At 38.8% G+C, this 22,388-nt stretch overlaps 1 protein-coding gene across 3 annotated transcripts in view; it reads left to right on the forward strand.

Moving 5' to 3' along the window:
• The window catches only part of PTPN2 (protein tyrosine phosphatase, non-receptor type 2), a 97,027-nt gene that overhangs the window by 36,447 nt on the left and 38,192 nt on the right, over window positions 1-22,388 (forward strand). For all 3 annotated transcript variants that reach the window (XM_021712813.1, XM_008058927.1, XM_021712812.1), the window contains exons 3-4: window positions 14,888-14,988; window positions 17,171-17,269. In XM_021712813.1, the coding sequence (XP_021568488.1) occupies window positions 14,888-14,988; window positions 17,171-17,269 (200 nt within the window). The remainder of the gene's footprint in view (window positions 1-14,887; window positions 14,989-17,170; window positions 17,270-22,388) is intronic.

Raw genomic sequence — 22,388 nt, forward strand, 5'->3', positions numbered from 1 at the left:
CTCCTCTCTAATTTTCTTCCTAAATAAGCTATATTTTCCAATTAAAAAAAAAGCTGGACATATGCTTAACCTTATATGACCCAGCACTTGCACTCCTGGACATTTATCCCAGAGAAACACAACCTCGCATCCACCAAAAATGTATACATGAATGTTCACAGCAGCTTTATTTGTAACAACCTCAAATTGGAAACAACCCAGATGTATTTCAGTGAGTAAGTGGTTAACTGTGGTATATTATATTATGGAGTACTACTCAGCAGTAAAAAGGAACAAACCATTGATACAATAATTTGGATGAATCTCAGAGTACTTAGGCTAGGTGATAAATAACCAATTCCCCAAAGGTTACATACTGTATGATTTCATTTATATAATGTTCTTGAAATGATTTCAGTTCTAGAGCTGGGGAACAAATCACTGGTTAGTAGTAGGATGGACTGATTTTAATTTTTATGGGGCAGCACAGGGGTCTTTGTGGTGATGAAATCCTGTGTCTTGATTGTCATGGTGGTTGCATGAATTTACACATGGTAAAATTGCATACAACTGTATACACACAAATAAGTGCCTGTGAAACCAGGGACATCAGATAAGGTCTGTGGATTGTACCAATGTCTTCATGATTCTGAATTGGATGGCCTGATTGAACTGGTCCCGGGCAGCAGCTCATTGCGAGGAGTGGGACTCTGGTGAACCCGACAGGATCCCTGACTGCAAAGAGCTGAACTGGGCTGAGAAGGCTGCTATTGGGGATTCAGGCAATAATTGGTTGCCTACTCTGATGTGCATAAGGGTGTCTCCTACGTTTTCTTCTAGGATTCTTGCAGTTTGAGGTTTGACATTTAGGTCTTTGATCCATTCTGAGTTGATTTTTGTGTATAGTGATAGTTATGGTTCCAGGTTCATTCTTCTGCATGTGGTCAGCCAGTTTTCCCAGCAACATTTACTAAATATGGTTTCCTTTCCCCTTTGGTTGTTACTGATGGTTTTGTCAAAGATGAGTTGGTTGAGAAGTTGAGTTTTTGCTTCCGGAATCTCTGTCCTGTTCTATTGGTCTGTGTGCCTATTCTTGTACCAGTACCAGGCTATTTTGGCTACCATAGCCTTATAAAGTTTAAAGTCTGGAAGTGTGATACCTCCCACTTTGTTCCTTTTGCTGAGAATTGTTTTGGCTATTCGTGCTCTTTTTAAAATTTCCGTATGAGTTTCTGTATTGTCGTTTCCAGGTCTGGGAAAAATGCTGTTGGTAATTTGATGGGTAGCAAATGCCATAAAAACTAAGATAGACGAATGGAATCTCATCAACCTGTAAAGCTTCTGCACGGCAAAAGAAACCATCAAGAGAGTGGGGAGACAACCCACAGAATGGGAAAAAATATTTGCTAATTATGTGACAGTGATCTAACATCCAGGATCTACAAGGAACTCAAATGAGCTGAAAGGATAACACCGAACAACTCTATTAAGAAGTGGGCAAAGCACATGAATAAATACTTTTCAAAAGGAGATATACAAGTAGCCGACAGATATATGAAAAAATGCTCAGCCTGAATAATCATTGGAGAAATGCAAGTCAAAACTACAGTGAGATACCACCTAACTCCAGTAAGGATGACTGTCATTAACAAGTCAAAACACCATAGATGCGGGTGCGGAGAAAAGGGAACATTTCTACACTATTGGTGGGAGTACAAACTAGTTCAACTTCTATGGAAAGCAGTGTGGCAATTTCTAAAAGAACAAAAATTGATCTTCCATACAAACCCAGCAATCTCTCTCCTGGGTATATACCCGGAGAAGCATAAATCATTCTACCAAAAAAGACACCTTCACACACATGTTCATAGCCATACTATTCATAAGAGCAAAAACATGGAACCAACCCTACTGCTTATCCAAAGTGGACTGGATAAGGAAAATGTGGTACATATACACGATGGAGTATTACACGGCCATAAAGAACAAAATCATGGACTTCACAGTAAACTGAATGGAGTTGGAGACCAGCATACTATGTGATCTATCACAGAAACAAAACTGAATATCACATGTTCTCACTCATAAGTAAGCCCTGAACATTAGTCACATTATCACAAGGGAGGAAGAGAAGGAGGAGAGACACGTAACTACAGAGTGTACCGGGTCCTAAACTAGGAGAAGTGAGGACCAGTTGAAGGCCCAAACTTCACCTGCATGCAGCCGACTTGTGTAGCTAATCCTGACTTTACATCCATAAAAAAAAAAAACCAAAGCTGCTACTGACTGGAGACCTGGGTACTGCTGACCTCCTCTGAGCCCATCAGAATCTTGCCCTAACAGTAGGCTTTTGAAAGAAGCCTCCTGCAGGGAGCTCTGCCCTGGAGCACTTATGCGCTGGAGCAGGAAAAGGAGGGAGCAGCAGAATGTGTAGGGAGCCACTCTGACCCATGGGGAAGACACGGCCTATCTTCCAGGACATCAGTTGTGCTCAGAATGAGGGGAGAGTGTGATGGTATATATATCGCAATAACAGGTACTTGGTGAATTAGAATTTTGAAGTTCCTATGTTTGAGATCAAATAGGAATTGTCAAGGATCTTTCAGTGAAAATAAGTAGGAAATACTGATCCAGTCCAGCCATTCAGTTGTTACCACAGGGCTCTAAGGTCCCAGTGACTCAAGGAGTAAGTAGGTCACCCTTTTCTGTGTAAGTCGGGCTATGTCTGAAATTACGTACATAGAGACCAGAATTCACATCTTGAGACCCTTTAAACCTCCCCTCACCTATTTTCTTTCCTCTGCATCACAATGTTCCAGGTAGCTGTACTAAAAAGTCCTGGCACTTTGTAGGCTTTTCTTTTTTGCTGACTTAGTTCACTCTTTAGAAAGTCAACAGGCCGGGCTCGGTGGTTCAGCCTGTAATGCCAGCACTTTAGGAGGCCGAAGCAAGTGATTACCTGAGCCCATGGGTTCAAGACCAGCCCGGGCAACTTGGTGAGACCTTGTCTCTACAATAAATCAAAAATTAGACGGACTTGGTAGCATGCGCCTGGAGTTCCGGCTACTTGGAAAACTGAGGCTTAAGGATTGCCACAACCCAGCAGGTTGTTTGCTGGGGTGGCTATGAGCATGCCACTGCACTCTATCCTGGGTGAGGGAGTGAGACTCTAACTCAAAAAAAAAAAAAAGAAAGTCAGTTAACATTGCTTCATTTCCTGTTTATGTTTCAGAATGGGTTAGTGATTTGTCATTCTAACAAAATTCTACAGCATAACAATTTGAATGTATGAAAATCTTCTGGAATTCATGATATAAGCAACATTTGAACACTTGCTGACTTAAATTGTTATGACACTTTACTAGGTAGGCAGTATGGAAAAATGGAAGTAGAAACTCTTGCTAGTGAAATTTAGGAGGTGAGATAAACGAATCAGTGCAGGATATTCTGACCCTCTGAACCTAACTGCACACTGCTCCTTTCTCCCTTCGTCCTCATGGCTCAAGCTGCATTCCTTGTGTCCCTCAGACATGTTAGTTGGGCTTCACCTTAAGGCATCTGCTGTCTTCTGTGCTTAGAACACAGTTCGCTAAAATACCTGGAAGGCTGACTGCCTCCAAGTCCGTGCTTAAATGTCACTGTCTCATTGAGACCCACCCTGTTTAGAATCGCAACCTGCCCCTCTCCCCAGCACTGCTAATTCCATTACTGTGATCCTTTTTCGTAGTGTTCATTACTAATATACTTTACTTAGTTGTAATACTTATTGCTATCTCCCTTTCTGAGATAGTAAGCTCCACGAAGTTGTATATGGATCCTGTGTGCCTAGAACAGTTCCTGGAACATAGAACGTATTTAATAAATATTTGATCTACATTATTTGTATGGTGTTCCATAGGCTTTTGGACATAAGGAAGTTACATTCTTTCCCTCAAGTCCCATCAAATACTTAAGCTCTACCTCTCCTAGAAGCAGAGATTCTGGGTTTCAAGGAAAATGGTGAGATGCTTAGTTAGTTAGACAGGCTCTTGCTCTTGCCTAGGCTGGAGTACAGTGGTGAGATCATAGCTTACTGCAAGCCTTGAACTTCTGGACTCAAATGATCCTACCATCTTGGCCTAAAGCACTAGGATTGTAGGCATGAGCCATAGTACTTGACCTTTACTGATGATTTTAAAGTGAAGATTGGTATGTCTTATTTTATACAAGCTATCAAAGTAGAAAGATATCCATTAAGGAGTTTTACCTGTTTTGTAAAGACACTTCTAAGATTCTTTTCATTGCAGAGACTTGGGGACAAAAAAAAAAAAGAGAGACTTTTTCAATTTGGAGATGTGTAGAATGAGAATTTAGTTAATAACATTGTACTGTCAAGTTCAGGAACTTGAAATCATGATGAATTGAAAAAGACTGAATGAAGACTTTAAGGACAGTCAACCTATTGTTTGGAAAGGTTGAATATACTAGATGTTTCCAAAATGATTTTTATTGGCGAGGCCATCGTAGTGTGCACCTTGGAAATACTTGATTAGTAGTTCTTTCCATTCCCACTGCTACTACTTGGTTCAGGCCTTATCACCTCTTGATTAAACTCTTGGTGTATCCATATATGAAATTATCTTCCTCCTTGTTCCAGTCCGTCTTCTGTGCTGGTAGGAATTATTCAGATGTGCTCATAACACTTCTGAAGAACTCCATTAGGGTCCTGTCCACTGCCTGTGCCTGTAGCACAGTCTGCGTACCCGTCAGAGTCTGCCCTGGACATGCGTTGGAACCTCTCTCTCATCTCCCCAGTTCTTCAGCTCCTACAGCTCTTCAGCCATTCCCTTTTACTTCTCTCTGGGTTGTTCCTTCAGTAGCAATTTCCCTTCCCTTCCCTGCCCACAAAGTACACGTAGTCTGTGTGGCACAGCCTGCTTCTCTCGCCTGGCCTGCTCAGGTGTCAGCTGGTCATGCTCCTTCCCTCAACACTTAATGCAATAAAAAACAGTACTCGGAGGCACCGCTTAATTGAAAAATTATTCCTTTTTAAAAACTTGAAGGGAAGAATGTCTTATGTCCCTGTTAAATGTGCTTGTTGGCCAAAAATTGTGTATGAGTGCTGAAGGTATTAAATGTAAAGAGCAGAGCAGTTAATCATGGGGGGGGTTCCATCAGAGGGGCTTTTTAGAGAAGATGCATCATAGGCCGGATCATCCAGGAAGTGAGGTTTGTGTGAGAGATGAGATAGAAATCACACCTGAGTGAAGAGTAGTGAGAGGAGACGCTAGCAAGAATTTGGTGTCTGGAAAGGACGGTAAAGGCATCAGCCGGATGTGTCAGAGAGAGCTCGTGTGATGTGGGAAACATGTAATCTCTTAAATCACACAAACCTAGGTTTGATTCCTCTTTTGTGCTTCTTTAGTGTGCTGTATTAGTCCATTTCGTGATACTGTAAAGAAATACCTATGGCTGGATAATTTACAAAGAAAAGGACTTATTTTGGCCCACGGTTCTGCATGGCACTGGCATCCGCTTCTGATGAGGCCTCAGGAAGCTTACAGTCATGGTGGAAGGTGCAGGGGGAGTAGGCATGCCGCTTGGTGAGAGCCAGAGCAAGAGAAAGAAGGAGGCGCCAGGCTTTTCAAACAACCATCTCTTGTACTAATAGAGCAGAAGAACTTGTTAACATTAGAATGCACCCATTCATTCATGAGGGATCCACCCTCAGGTTCCAGTCACCTCCCACTAGGCCTCACCTCCAATGCAGGGGATCGCATTTTAACATGAGATTTGGAGGGCACAACCATCCAGACTTTTAACATGTGGCTGTCTTATACTGGTATCATTACTTCCCTGATTGACAGTAAAATGGATGTGATAGTATTCGCTTCACAGGGTTGTGAGAATTGAGAGAGGTAACCCAGTAGGATGTGTCACAGACCTGACACGCCATAGGCACTAAATGGTCCTGGATAGTGGTTCTACTTGGTTATGTGGACAATGAGAGACCTTTCATCGGATAAAATTTTCTTTGCGGAGCAAATGAAATGTTGATGCTCTGTATGTACTAAGGTTTGTGTTTCTTCTCCATTGATATGGTAGTTTATGGTGACTTGGGATTTAGTTCTAGCTTTGTTTTTGACCCATTGCTCAATTTATGAAAGAAAATTCATATTTGTTTCTCAACTATTTTACTTGCATAGTTGACATACTAGGAGGACCCCAAAAAACCAGAATTATCTTCTGGAGGGTAAGCCTCTTGTAGTACACTTAAAATTTGTTACTCCAGATCAAACGGTCAGCCAGTTATTATATAATTTGTGGAAGAAACGTCCCAAGTTGTGACAAACAGGCGGCTGGTTTTTCCACCATGACAATGCATCTGCCCACATCATGCTGAGTGTTCAGCAGTTTTGGACCAAAAGCAGCATGACCCTCATGCCCCACCCTCCCTATTAACCTGATCTCGCCCTAGGTGACATTTTTTTTGTTTCCCCGATGAAAAAAGTTCTCAAAGGGAAATGTTTTGTTGACGTGGAAAGAGTGAAACAAACCAAAAACACCAGCAGAAGCAGAAAAAGACCTCAAAGGTGACGTGTTCAAAAACTGTTTTGAGCAGTGGAAAAAGAGTCACAGTATTTTCTATAAATAAATTCTTGTTTTTTGCCCCCCCCATATGTATAAAATGTGTTGAGTTCTTGGACATCAGTACTTGAAAACTTAGTGATTACTCCTAGTTGAAAATGGGAAAATCTAAGGGGAAAAGTCACCTGTGAATGCTGGATTAATAGGATTGTCTTCTTGTCCAGTTTGTAAGTTATGAATTCTCTATCTCTGCCATGGTATAACCTGTTGAGGATAGTTACGGTGAATGTGAATCCTCAAACTGTTTGACTTGGAAAACTTTCCAAAAAGAGATGTCTTTACAGTAACGATAAATTTGGTGAGACCTGTGGGAGTTTAAAAAAATTAATATGACAGTATTGAAAGAGGAAGCTAATCTGTATTGTCAACTCAGGCCACAGCTAGAGCAAGTCATTTCTTGAGAGTTGGAGCTGTTTCTCAGAAAACATGCTGTTGAGGGTAGGAAGTTCACTTCTTTTCGGAAGTTGGCTTAATTTTTATCTTTGTTATAAACCACAGTTCTGTTTGGGTATTACATTTCTTCATTCACTCAGTGACAAGAATTAAGAGTAGATGTTGCCTTTAGGAAAAAAGTATATATTTCATGCATTATCATATGATCTATCTTCACTTTTCTCCTTTTACTGGATCCCTTAGAAAATAGGAAAGGGGGAGAGAACTGTAGACTTACAATGATGATAAAGTACTGTGAGCTTTAGGACTTATTATATAGCCCCAAGGTGATGGTGCTCTGTTACTTTGATAATGTCATTCCAGAAGTTCCTGTGGAAGAGAAGAAAGCACGAACCTTTCTGTTTTTTCTCATTCAAAAGTCAGAAGTTTGGGTTGCAGTGATTAATTCTCAGATTTGGGGCTGATGAATAGTTAACAGGGCAGGGAAGGGACACATTTGACTCTGGTTGTGAGGAACCTCTGTTGCTCTTATAGAAACCATATGTTGTGATTCTTACTTGGAGAAGAGGCAGTGCCCTTCTTTGTTATCTTCGCTAAAGAATATAAATTATGAAGTCATAGTTTCTCATAAAAAGGCTTTGATGGTTTTATTTCCCGTAATGTATATAATTGTGACCTTTTTGATAGTTATTTTAAGTTGGTATGTTTTAGGTAACACCAGAAACTCTCCTTTTTTTCTTCAGTCTCTTCTCAATCAAAAAGTTATGTATGTTTTTAATTTTATGTTAATTTTTGTAATAGAACAGAAGAATTAAAATAAATATCTAGTGATGTTGAGACTAGTGATTTGAGAGTTTTGTTTTTAATCAGTTTTGAGAAGACAATACACGTTCAACCAATATTTGTAGCCAGTTCTAAATTGTGGTGGAGTTTTCCCATAAGGATTACCTTTCTTTTTTAGTATTATCTACTAGCAAAATTAAACATTTTTTTTTTACCTGAAAAAAGTCTGTTCCTTTTGTTACTAGGGTTCCCAGTGTGTCTTTGAACATAGTCAAAATAGAAAATAGTTCCTCTTTTATGTATTTATTCACGAACATAAAGGAAAATAATTCTACCTCACAAATAATGAAACTTTACCCACACTGAAAGTACCTGCCGCTTGAGTTTTAAGATGTACTTTTTTCCTCTTTCCCTGTTTCATCTTTGGGATGCACCCACCCCACTCGCTTTTTCTATTTACACCTTCAGGCTTAGTTGCAAGATCAACCTTCTCAATCAGCCACCCAATGGGGAGAAGAATACCTGGTGACACAACTCCCTGACACCCCCTAGTGCCAGCCTTCTTTTGAAGGCCACCAGATATCTCCAGGATGGGGGAAGTGGGGAGGGGGCCTCACGGGTTTTATGGGTCTTGCCTAGCCTAACATAGATAATGATTTCTTAAAACAACCTATGTCATCCCCTTGGCTCCTTTGTTCAGGAGGCGGTGGTTTCCAAGGCGTTAACCGTGATAACTGTCTCCCTGGCAAAGATTGAATCTCTGCCCTTTTTCTCAGCCTTCGTCTCCTGAACTCATTGGGTTGTATTCATTACAAATCATGGGAGCCCATCCTGGATCCTGCGGGTGGTCCTTGAGAAGGTCCCCCCAGTTTGATCGGATGCTCTGCAGACTCTGATGCGCGCCAGCACCTGGCCCCGGAGAAGGTGTATGGGGCCAGATTGCCAGGACTGGCTGGAAGGAGCCCCCCAAAGGGCCCAGCGACGTCTCTGCAGTTCAGACTCTTTCTGAGACCCTCTCTCTCGAAGACCTGGAGGTCCCAGCAGCTGCCGAGGCCACTTGCCTTGAGGAGCTGACCCTGCTCTTCAGGAGCAGGGAAGACAGAAAAACCAGCCATGCCTCCCCTGAGAAAAAGGGAACAGGTCTACGGAGAGTTAGCACTTGACCATGCCTCAAGACTGATCCTATTTGCTGAGTTCCCTCGGGTATCACACATAGGCGCCCATCTTAGGGGAGAGAAACCGGAGGCACTCAGCGGGGGTCCTCCACTGGGAGTGCTTCCGGGTTGGTAATCCCAGTGAGGCTAGGCAGGCACCTGGAGACTGGGAGGGGAGTGCTGGTGAGAGTTTCTAGGGGGGGCACTGTGTGTGGGAGGCTCCAGGTTTTCCATCTGTCCTGCTGCCTCACTGAAAATTTCCCCCAAATTGGTGTGAATGAGTACATAAGTGTTATCACACCCCCTTATCAACAAGGGTGCCTGAACGATGCATATTTGTATACCTAACCCTTAACTGTACCCCACAATTTTAAAATTAAAAATATGTTAAAAAAAAAAAGTCAAGGACATCCCAGGTTTTCTAAAAACTCCAGCTGGTTAGATATTAATGCCTATTATTGTGCACGTTTAAAACTAATAAGCAAGTTTCAGCAAGGAAAAATCAGAGCTCAAATGATTAACCAGGAAATAACTTAAAATAATGACTAGCTTTGTTTAGTGTATCAGCTTTCATAAATAATCTAAATAAGCTGCTAAAAACAAATTACGTTAAATATAAGTAAAATAAATACATGTAAATAAACTTTTTATGTAACTTAAAATCTTAAAATTGTGTTGCAGGGTCATTAAATGGGTCATTTTCAGCTAAAAAAAAGATTGTAATGTAAGGAAACGTTTCTAAAAGTTATGGAATGGGTCTCACAGAATACTGATGTCTGACAGTTCAGAGTTTCTTCCTAGGTTCTAAATAAAATTTTAAGGTTACTAAGAATGAAAATGCTAGTTGATATAATTCTGAAGATAAAATATGTCAGGGTAGGATGTGTCTTTTATTTTTAAAAAATTATAAAATGTAAGTCATATTCCTCTTTTTTTTTGAGTCAGAATCTTACTGTTGCCCAGGCTGGAGTGCAGTGGCATGCTTACCGCCACCACAGCCTCGACCTGCTGGGCTCAGGCAAGCCTCCTGCCTAAGCCTTCCAAGTAGCTGGGACTACAGGCATGCACCACCACACCTGGCTAATTTTTTGATTTATTGTAGAAATGAGATCTCGCCAAGTTGCCCTGGCTGGTCTTGAACCTGTGGTTTCAAGCAGTCCTCTCACTTCAGCCTTCCAAAGTGTTTGGATTATAGACTTGAGCCACCATACCCATCCTCCTCTTAAAAACAGTAAGCAGAAGAGAGAGCTATGAAGGAAGTTATTGATATAAAGAAGTATTTTTGGTAAGGAAGGTTATAAAGAAAGAATAACTTTATATGGTGAATTTTGTCCCAAAGTAAAATGTCTGAGTCTTTAAGAAAGAGGGAAGTATAAGACAAACAGTTCAAGCATGTTGTAAATGGTCTGTAAGTTATGATAACATTCATGAAGAGGGATTTATAAAAGGAATTTTGTATATGGTTGAGTTGGTTATAATTTTAAAAAACTAGTTATAATAGTGTTTCTAAATTTTGTTCCCCTGTATTAAAAGCATGCTTTTCTTAAAATATTAATTTGCTCATAATAAAATTACAAGAGCTTTCAGTTTTTAATTCTAAAACTTTTCTTTTTAAAAACTTTTCAGACTTGTACTCAGAAGTTCAACTTTTGCTGTGTTTAGCTTTTCTCTCCTTAAGAGGACCTGAAATAATAATCTTCTCCTTCAACTTTTTGTACAGAAGGCCTCTTTTTTCCTTTTTGGTAGCTGGCCCAGGACTCAGGAATTTTATGTTTCATCAAGTAATTCCTATGTTGCCTTTGTTAGGTTTTTGATTATTTAAAAAAACTAAGCTTTAAAAACATTAAAGTTTTACATTCATGTAACTTTTGGTATTGCTTTTTGAGTTTGTCTCCTTGGTTAAATAAATAACTATTGTTTATTTAGTAATCTGTAATTCTCTTTTAATAAGATGTTCTAAACCTTTTACATCTTGAGTAGATTTTCAGTTAACTAATACTTGTGCTGTTAAGTTACAGGGCTTTGGCTCCAGGGACTGGAAAAAAACAGTAACTCTTGCTAAATCCCATCAGTCAGGTCCAGGAGAAAGTTTCCTGAAGTCCAAGAGAAAAACATATTTGACTTGTTTAATACATTAAAATCATACAGCATTGTCATATATAAAAAGAGGCTTACCTTACTTTAAATTATATCTATATGTGTTCCAGAGTTGTACAACATTCCTACGATTTTAGTATGTTTTAATATGTTATAAATGATAATAATTGTGTTATGTGTCATAAAGTAACCAAGTTTTCTTATTGGTTATGTCTTTAACAATGACTGTCTTAAGACTTCCGTCATTCACAGCTGTTGTTTTGCTTTAATCCCTTCAAAAGGCAGTTTATAACCAACTATGGAACCTTTCCAGGTACTTTTAACTATTATGCTACAAAATTAACAGAAGTCACAACTCAGGCCTAAAGCAGGCATCCTCCAAAAACATCAGACAAGGCCGTCCTCTTGAACTCTGAAGTGATTCTCATTTTTACGCTTATCATTATGTTATTATTATATGTCTCTTGTAAATGCTATGCAAGATACAGGAAAAAGAAAAGAACAAAATCAAGGGCCCAGATTATAATAGCTTATAAAATAAATCTGATCCAGGGTGGTTCTTTTTAGACTGAACTCTAGGCCTGCTTTCGTCTCGCCCTTGAACAATTGACTATAAAATCAGGTCAAACCATGTCCTTCCCTATAACGCAACTGATGTGGAAACTCTTGTCACAAAATGGACAGTTCTAGGAATGTGCTTCCTAGCTCCGTGGGGCCTTACCAGGTAAATGGAATGGACGACCCTAGGAGTGACCCTTCCTGCCTCCTGCTGTTTATTGGCTACACATACATTCTAAAGGAATAATGTTTGGCCAGTAAGGGAAACTGAGACTAAGCCTGACCTCTTCCTGTTACCCAAATTCTAAGTAAATAAATAACTAAAAGAATTGGGAAGTCACTGCCTAATACAAGCTCGCTAGAAAGGGTTTTATTATCTTATGTACTAAAGGTTGTTTTCCAACCTGACTCTGGCATGGCGTCATGTAAGAGATAAAAAAGAACAAATTAAAGAAACCGAAAAATCTTTAGTAAACAGTCCCTACCCCATCTGGATCCTAAAAACTGCCCTCCAAATCACACAGCAAACCACTTGTTTACAGCAAACATTAAATCATCAGAGTCCCTTTTTAAATGGAGTCTCCAATAAAACTTTGGGCTGGTTCTCTCACTTGTTCTAATAAACCCCCTTTGGGCTCCAGTTAGTTTTCTCAGGCGTCTTCAAATTCCTGCTGTCTATTTTACGAATCGGTATAACCTCTTATTTAATAGCAAACTTTTTATTTAATAGCAGCTGTTAGTTGTATGCCACATCTGGAAAAGTCAACTTTAAGGTCTATAAACCCACCAAGTCCCAGCCAAGGGAAACTGGGTTGGAAAGATCAAATAAATGCCTCCCACTTCAAAAATTCCCTTTCGCTGCCCTTGGTCAGCAGAAAGCAGCCAGAAGATGCATGTGCCCTTTTTTTCCATAGAAATGGAAAATATCAATCAAGGTATTGATCAGTTATTAATAGGGTTCCCAGTGTGCCCATGAATGTAGTAGAATGTAGTTTCTCTTTTATATATTTATCCATGAACATAAAGAAAAATAATTCTACCTCACAAGTAATGAGACCTTACCCATGCTAAAAATACCCGCTGCTTGAGTTTTAAAATGTACTTTTTTCCTCTTTCCTTTGTTTCTCACTTGGAATGCACCTACCCTTTTTCTGTTTATACCTTCAGGTTTAATTGCAGGACCGACCTTATCAGTCATCTACGCATTGGGGTGAAGTATAACCAGTGACAACTCTCTGACACCACCTAGTGCCAGCCCACTTTTAAAGACCACCACATATCTCTAGGATGTTGGGGGGAGGGCTGCACAGGTCCTATGGGTCTCGCCTAACATAGATGATGATTTCTTAAAAGTGATCCTATGTAATCCCCTTGGCTCCTTTGTTCAGGAGGCAGTGGTTTTCAAGACATTAGCCTGTTACCCTTTGCCTGCCAAAGACTGAATCTCTCCCCTTTTCTCAACCTTCGTCTCCTGATTTCATTGGGCTGTGAGAGTGGAGACTTATTGGGGATTACACCTTTGCATGGGCAGACTCTGTGTAAATTAACATCAGACAGGAAGCAAGGCTATTGCTTGGGGCTGAGCCCTGCGAGACACCAGTTGCTTTTCAGATAGCATCCTGCTCCCACTGGCCCCAGGGAATAGATCTGTGCTTTTCTGCTGGTGTAATTACTGTATCTATAAAGTATTAGGGTAACACCTGGTGTAGATTGAAAGACTGAAGGAAAAGAACAGAATTCTAGCTCAAAGTCCTGAGTCCTTTTAAGAGTATTTGCTTCTCTTAAAATACTCTTAAAATCAAACCTTTCTCCAGGCTTATTTTCTCCATAGCTGTTCAGGAGTCTGGCATGGTGCCATGCAGTGTAACCGAATTCCCAGCACCCTGTGAGCCGAACCTTCCGGGTTTTTTGGATTCTTGCTGCATGTTGGCCAAACTGCTGTTTTCAGTTGTGCAATAGATATGAGTAGCCTTTGGATTTGTGTTCTTTCTGTGATTACAACATGAGGAAATGCATTCCTTTGGTGTAATATTTTAGGGGAACTTTAATTTTAGGGATTGTGTAGCATTCTAAAGACATGCATTATTCTTTTGGTAGGTTGTTTAGAGGATATATGGTCTGTATTTTAATTAGGCTGTGACTTTTTTTTACTGTCTCACATAATATAACAGTTAAAGGGTGATTAAACTGTTAAAAAAAGAAGTGACTTTTAAAAAAAAGCGCTTGTTGACATCATCTTTCCGAGAACACTAGTATCTGTGATTTACTATAACAAGATCTTAGTTTTTCCTGTTGGCAAATGACATGTAATATTTACAGAGGTCTTGGGTTCAGTCCAACAGAAGCATCTCAGATAAATTGATGTGTGAAACTAAAGCTATTTACCATTTTCTCTTATATGAAGATAACATAAACAGTTTTTTAGTTTAAAAGTGAGAGAATATTTAGTATAGATTTTCTTGAGAGGAATAACTTATAGTAGAATGTTTTCTCCAGAGTTATACATCAGATTAAATGTTTTCAGTTTATAATTCAGTGATACACGTCTGACAGTTGTGTGTTTATGATCCTAAGTTAATTCTGTTGTTATGCGTGGGCTTTTTGTCCTTGTTTCATGCTTTTCTTTCCCATCTAAATGTATATGGTCAAGTTTTGTATTTTACATACTTAAATTACCATAAATTTTAAATCTATGCGATTTTTACTCTTAAAAACTAAAAATATATCTATTTTAAATCTATGAGATTTTTAATTTTAAGAACTAAAAATATATCTGGAACACAGTCTTTTAAAAAGTACAATTGGAATATTTTCAGCAGTTAACCTAAACTCTGTTAAGTGCTAAAAATTTTCCCAGTGATAGTTGAATGTATATCTATTGAGAAATGAAGAAAATGAAATACAGTTACCCGAAAATCTAGCCTCTTCTGTTTGAGGCCAGTTATCTTCTTGTAGGTAGACCAGTCATTTCTTAGGATCCAAGAATCTAAATGATCTTTTTACTTCTAGGAAGGTAAGTACTTTGTTCGTCTCACCATTTGGTGAATTTTTCAAGTTACAATAGCTAATGTACTACAAACAGAAGTACTTCCCTTCCGCATTACAGTGAAAGCAAGATTACATTTTACACTTCCTAAAAAAAAGTAGAGGATAATTTAGAATTTGTCTCTTCTATGGTGCTAATTATTTTTGTTATTGTTTTCACCTATCCTTTTATATATACTTGAAACATTAATATTAAGATTTAAAAGGGTAAATTTGAATTGACAGGTGGTTTACCAATTCTCATTTTTCAGATGATCACAGTCGTGTTAAACTGCAAAATACTGAAAATGATTATATTAATGCCAGCTTAGTTGACATAGAAGAGGCACAAAGGAGTTACATCTTAACACAGGCAAGTAGTATGATATTGAGCAGATGCCTGCAAATGAAGTTTTTATTGTTGTTCTGCTTTAAAACATAGGTAAAAATATGTCTTGACTTCTTTTGGAAATGAAATGCTACTACGGTTTTTTTCTGGTGATGTAATGAATTACAAAACATTTTGAATTGTTGAAGCTTTGAGTATTTAAGGTTAAGGTCTAGTTTTTTAATGCTACACATTCTGTGAATGAAAATTTTTATGAAATGACTTAGCCCAGTTCTCTTTCTTTATAACTGAGACAGAGCCTCTGTAATGCTTTGTTAGCTTGTTCTGTTGCTTTTCCCATACCCTGGAGTATAACCAGAGGCACTGGACAGCTCTTTCCTTCTCTTTTCTCTGGCATATATTTTCAGAGAGTGTGCCATGCTCTGAGTGATAACTGTCTTCAGGGCCTCGTGAGGATGCTGAGACCAGGTGCCCCAGAGGCCATGCTGGTAAACCAAGGTTTCCTTTGCCCTTCTGCTGGATTGCATCTGAGCACATCAGCCACACCCACCCATATGCAAGCACTACTTTCCATTCTGAGATAATAGAAGGGATTATTGTTTGTACACACCAACTGCTCTTTGTTCATTAAATAAGGAGACTTAGTTAACAGTACTATCATTTTCCTCAGTTAAAGATTTTTAAATATTCAAAAGATAAGCCTTTGTGAGAGTCTTGGGGTACAAAATAAATGTGCAAAAGACAGTCACATTCTTACACACCAGCAAAAGATAAGCCATAATATTTGAGATTTTTAAAAACCTAATTTGGATCAGAATGACCTGCTACGTGAAAGAGAAGAGTTTGATACAGGAAAAGGATATTCCAATTCATGTAACTGTAAGTTATTGGACTATTTCTAGTTTACAGGAAACTAAAATTATTTTACTTGAGGTAAACAGCTCCTGTAAGTCAAAAGAAAAAGAGAAACTTTCTGTGGAAAAAAACTGGCAAGAGATATAAACTCACAATTCAAAGAACAAAATAAAAGTAGGCAAAATACATTTGAAAAGATACTTTATTCCCTTAGAAATTAGGGAATGGATTTTTCACCTGTCAGAACAGCAGAGACTTCAAAGTATGTTCAAATACCTTCGTCAAGAAAATATATCTAGAGAAATACATACAGACATAAAGACATATGTGAGCATGTTTATCTTAACCTTATTTTAGGAGCATTGGGCAGAAATAATCTGTAAGAGACTGGTTAAATAAATTAATAACTGATACAGTATTAGTAGTGGCTATTTTGGGAGATTGGGAATATAGCATCTAATTCACCATTTTCTGCTTTTCTGTAATATTTGAGATTTTTCTTAAATACATTCACTATTATTATTATTATTTTACCCTATGCTATCCTTAATCAAAACGTGAAGGCATTTGGGAGTAGATAAGATGATTTGCTTTTCTTCTCCATGTCACTATTGTAATGTGGACTATTGCCCCTTTTAACTCTACCAAATACTCTGTCATTAACACATACTGTGCATTGTGTTTAGCACTTTCATAAATGGTTTAATAATTTCTACTTTTTCTGAAAATATTTGCAGTTTACAAATTGTGTTGGTTGGCTGGCCAGTGATGGTACAGACTTTGTCTTTTCCCCAGGATCTTCCATGATCTGTAGGAGGCAGGACCATTCTTCCTGCTGTAGAAGATGAAGATGACAGAAATTTCCTTTGTCTCCATTCTTTGTAGTTAGAACATGACCAGGCAGATATTCCCACTCATGACTTTGATTCTGATTTGCTTCTAGGTTATACATGAATACCGTATTGCCAGCAAAAGCAAGGTGATGTAGTGACGGTGTTAGGTGCAGTGTCCCAAGCTGACTTTCTTTGGGGGCGGAATATTGACTGTGCTGTGCTTTATCTCTTGCTTCCTACCTAATCCTGGTTCTCTAGCCCTCAACTCTCAAAGCCACCTAATAGCTTAGATAATTTCTTTTTTGCCTAAGAATATCAGTTTTGGTTATTTATAATGAAAAATCCCAACTAGTACAGACCTCTTTCTGAATTCAAGTAGATTGAAAGTCTTGGTTTATTGCTTAAGAACCAGTCAGTCCATTTGTCTTCTAGCATCCCAGAAGCAGACTTGATGAGACTTTTCCTGGAGCCCTGCTCTTTCTGTCCCCTGCCTCAGCTACTTTTCTTCATGTTTGCAGGGTCCACTTCCTAACACATGCTGTCACTTCTGGCTTATGGTTTGGCAGCAGAAGACCAAAGCAGTTGTCATGCTAAACCGTGTTGTAGAGAAAGAATCGGTGAGTAATATTTAATATTTACTATTTAGTGTACTGTATGTGATTGTTAGCTTATAAAAGTTTTCTTTCTTTCTTTTTTTTTTTCCCTTTCTATTTTTTGAGTCAGATCTCACTCTGTCACCCAGGCTGGGGGGCTGGAGTGCAGTGGCATGATCACAGATCACCTCAGCATCTTGGGCTCAGGCCATCCCTCCACCTCAGCCTCCTGAGTAGCTGGGAATTCAGGCACACACCATTATGCCTGGTTAATTTTTAAATTTGTTTGTAGAGACAAGTTCTTGCTATATTGCCTAGGCTAGTCTTGAACTCCTGGGACCAAGAAATCCTCTTATCTTGGCCTCCAAAAGTGCTGGGATTACAGATGTGAGCCACTGAGTCTAGCCAAGGTTTTCATTTTTGAGGGAATATTTATTCCTTAGTTTTGGCCTTTAATTGCTAAAGAATAGTGGTCAGGGTGTTTCTGACCAGAATAACTATTGTGTCCTTTTTCTTTCTTATCTTAAATATTTATATAACAACTGCAGATTACTAGTTCCCAAGGTGTAAATGTAATGGAACAAATACTGTCTAGTAATGATCTTTAGATCTTTGGTATCTCCAGGCTTTATTAAAGTTGTTATAAGTTATTATTATCAAAATATTGGTTGTTTTCAAAAAGATTAAAATGACAGTTTTTTTCATCTTTACAAATTATTGTTGGGCTTCTAAGGTCATGAGATAATAAATAATGGGCAAGTACACATTTATTGAAATTTTAAGTTACAAATTAGTTATCCAGTGTCAGTTAGTGGTTAACTTTACTTAAATCTTTTAACTTCTATAGCTTTAGATTCCTTATCTGTAAAAACAAGCAAAGTATTTTCAGTAAGGTGTCTTCCAACTGTTCTTCTTCAGATATCTTGCTTTTTTCCAAATTCGTAATTACTGATTTTCTTTTCTTTCTTTCTTTTTTTTTGAGTCGGAGTCTCACTCTGTCACTTAGGCTGGTGTGCAGTGGCACGCTTATGGCCACCACAGCCTTGACCTGCTGGGCTCAGGTGATCCTTCTACCTTGGCCTTCCAAGCAGCTGGACCTACAGGTGTGCGCCCCCACGCCCAAGCTAATTTTTTTCTTGATTTATTGTAGAAACGAGATCTCATCAAGTTTCCCAGGCTGATCTCAAACCCTTTGGTCCAGGCAGTCCTCTAGCCTCAGCCTCCCAAAGTGCTAGGATTATAGTTGTTGGTAAAATTTTTCTTTTCTTTTTTCCTTAGCTTTTTTTTTTTGAGTCAGGGTCTAACTCTGTTGCCCAGACTGCAGTGCAGTGTAGTGGTCATGACTCACTGCAACTTCGACCTCCTGGGCTCAGGCCATCCTTCCACCTCAGCCTTCTAAGTAGCTGGGACTGCAGGTGTGTGCCACCACACCCAGCTAATTTTTTTGATTTTTTTTGTAGAGACAAGGTCTTGCTAGCTTGCCCAGATTGATCTCAAACTCCTGGGCCTCCCAAAGTGCTGGGATTACAAGTGTCAGCCACCTCACCTGGCCTCAATGATGGTAACATTTTTATAATGTTTCTAATCTAAAATGGTATTGAAGAACCAGAATTTACAGTAGTATCTGCATAGTCATTGACAGTGGTTTTTCATGGCCTCCAATATCATTTAAAAATTATGTGATTATGACATTGTCAGTTTGAGCAACATTGCAAACTAGATGACTTGCAGTTCCCTCTCTCATTTTGGAGTATAATTACTGCATTAATAAAATAAAGCTACCAATGGAATTTAGAAATCTTATTTATGGTGGTTCAATCTAGATGTTTAATAGGAGTCAGTTTTAATTACTCCATAGATGGTGGCTGGTATGTTATTCATCAGGAGACCCACAATGTCTGATTATTTTCTTTTTATGACATTAGTAGCCATTATTAATGATTGCTTAGCTCTTGAATTCATTATGGGTTACAAATGATGTTATTCCAGTTCTGTCATTTTTTTCTTCAGGTTTTGTTGGAATTCTACTTTTGTAAATAGAAACTTCTCATTCTAGTTGACCACGTTTTTCTTTTTAAGTTGGAGTCTTACTCTGTCATCCACGCTGGGTTGCAGTGGCACGCTCACAGCTACCGCAGCCTCGACCTGCTGGGCTCAGGCAATTCTTCCACCTCAGCCTTCCAAGTAACTGGGACTACAGGCATGTGCCACCACACCTAGCCAATTTTTTTATTTATTGCAGAGAGGCTATCTTGACAAGTTGCCTAGGATGGTCTTGAACCCCTGGGCTGAGGCAGTCCTCTCACCTCCGCCTCTCAGAGTACTGGTATTACAGATGTGAGTCACTGGGCCTGGCTGGTTGACCACCTTTATATAGGAAAAGCAATTTGTTTGTTTGGTGGAAAGTGGCAGGAGGGGATGAATTGTTATGGATTTAAATATATTTATTTCACTTCTTTAGTTATTCTCCTTAATTTTTGGTAAAATTATCCTTTCATTGACTAGCAGCAATCTCTTTATATTGGGTCCTTAGACCTTTTAAAACAAACCTTTAAAAGCTTTCTTGCTATCTGGTATGACTACATATTGGCAAGCTTATCTTAAACTCTTACTACCCCAGGCCTGGAACCAGTCATTTCTCTAAGGAGCTTTGGTTTCCTTTAATGGGCAATGGTATTTCAAGATCACAACAAAAACAGGGATGTTGATTGCTGCTGGGTTGACACCACTTCCTTTTTTCATACCAAGAATCCTGGTTCTCAGAAACATCAGGGATGTAATTTTTTTCTCTATCTTTTTTTTTCTTTTTAAAGTAGGAGTCTCACTCTGTCTCCCAGGCTGGAGTGCAGTGGCAAGTTCACTGCAGCCTCAACCTGCTGGGCTCAGGCGATCCTTCCACCTCAGCCTTCCAAAATGCTGGAACCACAGGCACGCCACCACACCTGGCTGATTTTTTTATTTACTGTAGAGACAAGGTCTCGCCAAGTTGACCAGGCTAGTTTCGAATTCCTGGGCTCAGGCAATCCTCTTGCTTCCACCTACCAAAGTGCTGGGATTACAGGTGTGAACCGCTGAGCCCAGCCAAGGGATGCAAAATTTATAACTACTCATCTGCTTCATCCCATAGCATACATAAAACATAGTCATAATAACTATACCAACTCTGCCACCAAAATAATTACTGAAAATGGTGTAGAATTTTTTATATGTTTTTTCATTCTCATCCTGGTGTTTTTAATTATACTTTATCTACTTTGTCAGAGTATTATGTGACAACTATAGTCTCTCCCTTACATCTCTTTTTAAATCTTAGGTAACAGGTAAATACGTAGTTAATATTCATCACCAGTCTTTGTTGGTACCTTTCCAATTGTACTGACTAAAAATCATTTGCTAGTGGATCCTAAGAAAGGACTCATGGACATTATAGTTTTGGATTTCTTAGATGTCGATGATGGTTTATCTGCTGTCTTAAAACTAAAAGTTAGTTACGCAGGATATAAAATCCTTGGCTCACATGTGCTTTTCTTTGAGCAACTTAAATATGCCTATTATTCCATTTCCTTCTGGCATTCCATCAAAGTCAAATGGGCATCTTATTTTATTTCTTTGATAAATTTCTTGTTCTTTTTACCTACATTACCCAAAGGATTTTCCCCCCTTCAAATATTATTAGTTTTACCAAAATGTGTCTTAGGTTATTCTGGGTCGCTTTTTCTAAGTGCATGGTGTATTCTTTCATTATTTGGTTTCAAACACTTTATTCTTTTATTTTTTTAAAAGACTTTTTTTACAAGAATCATTTATTGAATTATAGTTCTTAGTGTTTGTTCTGCTTCCATGTTTGCTTTGGTATTGTTCTTTGGGTCCTCTTATTATACATATGTTGGGTTTGCTTTGCCAAATTTTTTTTTTTTTTGAGTTGGAGTCTCACTCTGTCGCCCAGGCTGGAGTGCAGTGGCACATTCACAGCCACCCCGGCATCAACCTGCTGGGCTCAGGCAATCCGCCTCAGCCTTCCAAGTAGCTGGAACTGTAGACATGTGATATCCCACACCCGGCTGATATTTTATTTATTGTAGAGACGTGGTCTCACCAAGTTGCCCGGGCTGGTCTCAAACCCACAAGCTCAGGCAATCCACTCGCCTCGGCTGAGCCACCGAGCCCAGCTGCCAAGTTTTTGTATTTGTCACATTTTCTCTAAATCCTATTTTTCTCTCCATTTCTTTTTTACTTTAAAAAAAATACTTTTCCTGTGAAGTCATTGCCTGTTGTGTTTATTTACTCCTCTTTTCCTTCTAGTTTAATACTTATTTCTGAAATGATATATTATTTATACTTATTTTTTATCTTTCATCACTTTGTTTCTGAATTGTAATTCATATTTATACTCTTCTACTTCGTATGTCTTTTAAATATCTTTTGGCACACTTTTTTTTTTTTTTTTGAGTTGGAGTCTCACTCGGTTGCCTGCTGGGCTCCGGTGATCCTTCGCCTCAGCCTTCCAAGTAGCCGGAATTACAGGCATGTGCTACCACGCCCGGCTGATTTTTTGATTTATTGTAGAGATGAGGTCTTGCCAAGTTGCCCAGGTGGGTCTTGAACCCGCGGGCTCAGGCAATTCACTCACCTCAGCCTTCCAAAGGCGCAGGATTACAGGCTGAGCCACCGAGCCCAGCTTGGCACATTTTTAAGTATTAGTTCATAGTATTCATTGGTTTGGGATACATTTTTGTTGTTTATTTGTAGCTATTTGTGATTTTGAAAAGGAGAAATGATCATTTTTTAAAAGAATTTCTTTCTGGTTGTTTTTTTTTTCCTAGTGAAATGACTATTTCACCTTGCCTCAGTCTGCTGATTTCATAATTTGGCTTTTTGGTAGATACATTTATTGTCACAAATTTGAATTTCAAATGAGTAATTTTGCCAAATGTAACAACTCTAAAAGGTGATTCTTCTTACCCTGATTTAATTTTAGTGAGCAGATATTCAGATATTTTTAGATGGAATGTTGATTAGCAGATTTATAGGTATTTTGTGGAAAATCTTTTCAATCCTATTTGATGATAAGATTCTTGGAAGGGTTTTAATACTTTTAGAAACATAAAATGAATCTTCTATGATATGAAAATAGAGGTTACGA

Source organism: Carlito syrichta, unplaced genomic scaffold (assembly GCF_000164805.1).
Source record: "Carlito syrichta isolate Samal-C Ts95f unplaced genomic scaffold, Tarsius_syrichta-2.0.1 Scaffold303652, whole genome shotgun sequence".
NCBI lineage: Eukaryota > Metazoa > Chordata > Mammalia > Primates > Tarsiidae > Carlito > Carlito syrichta.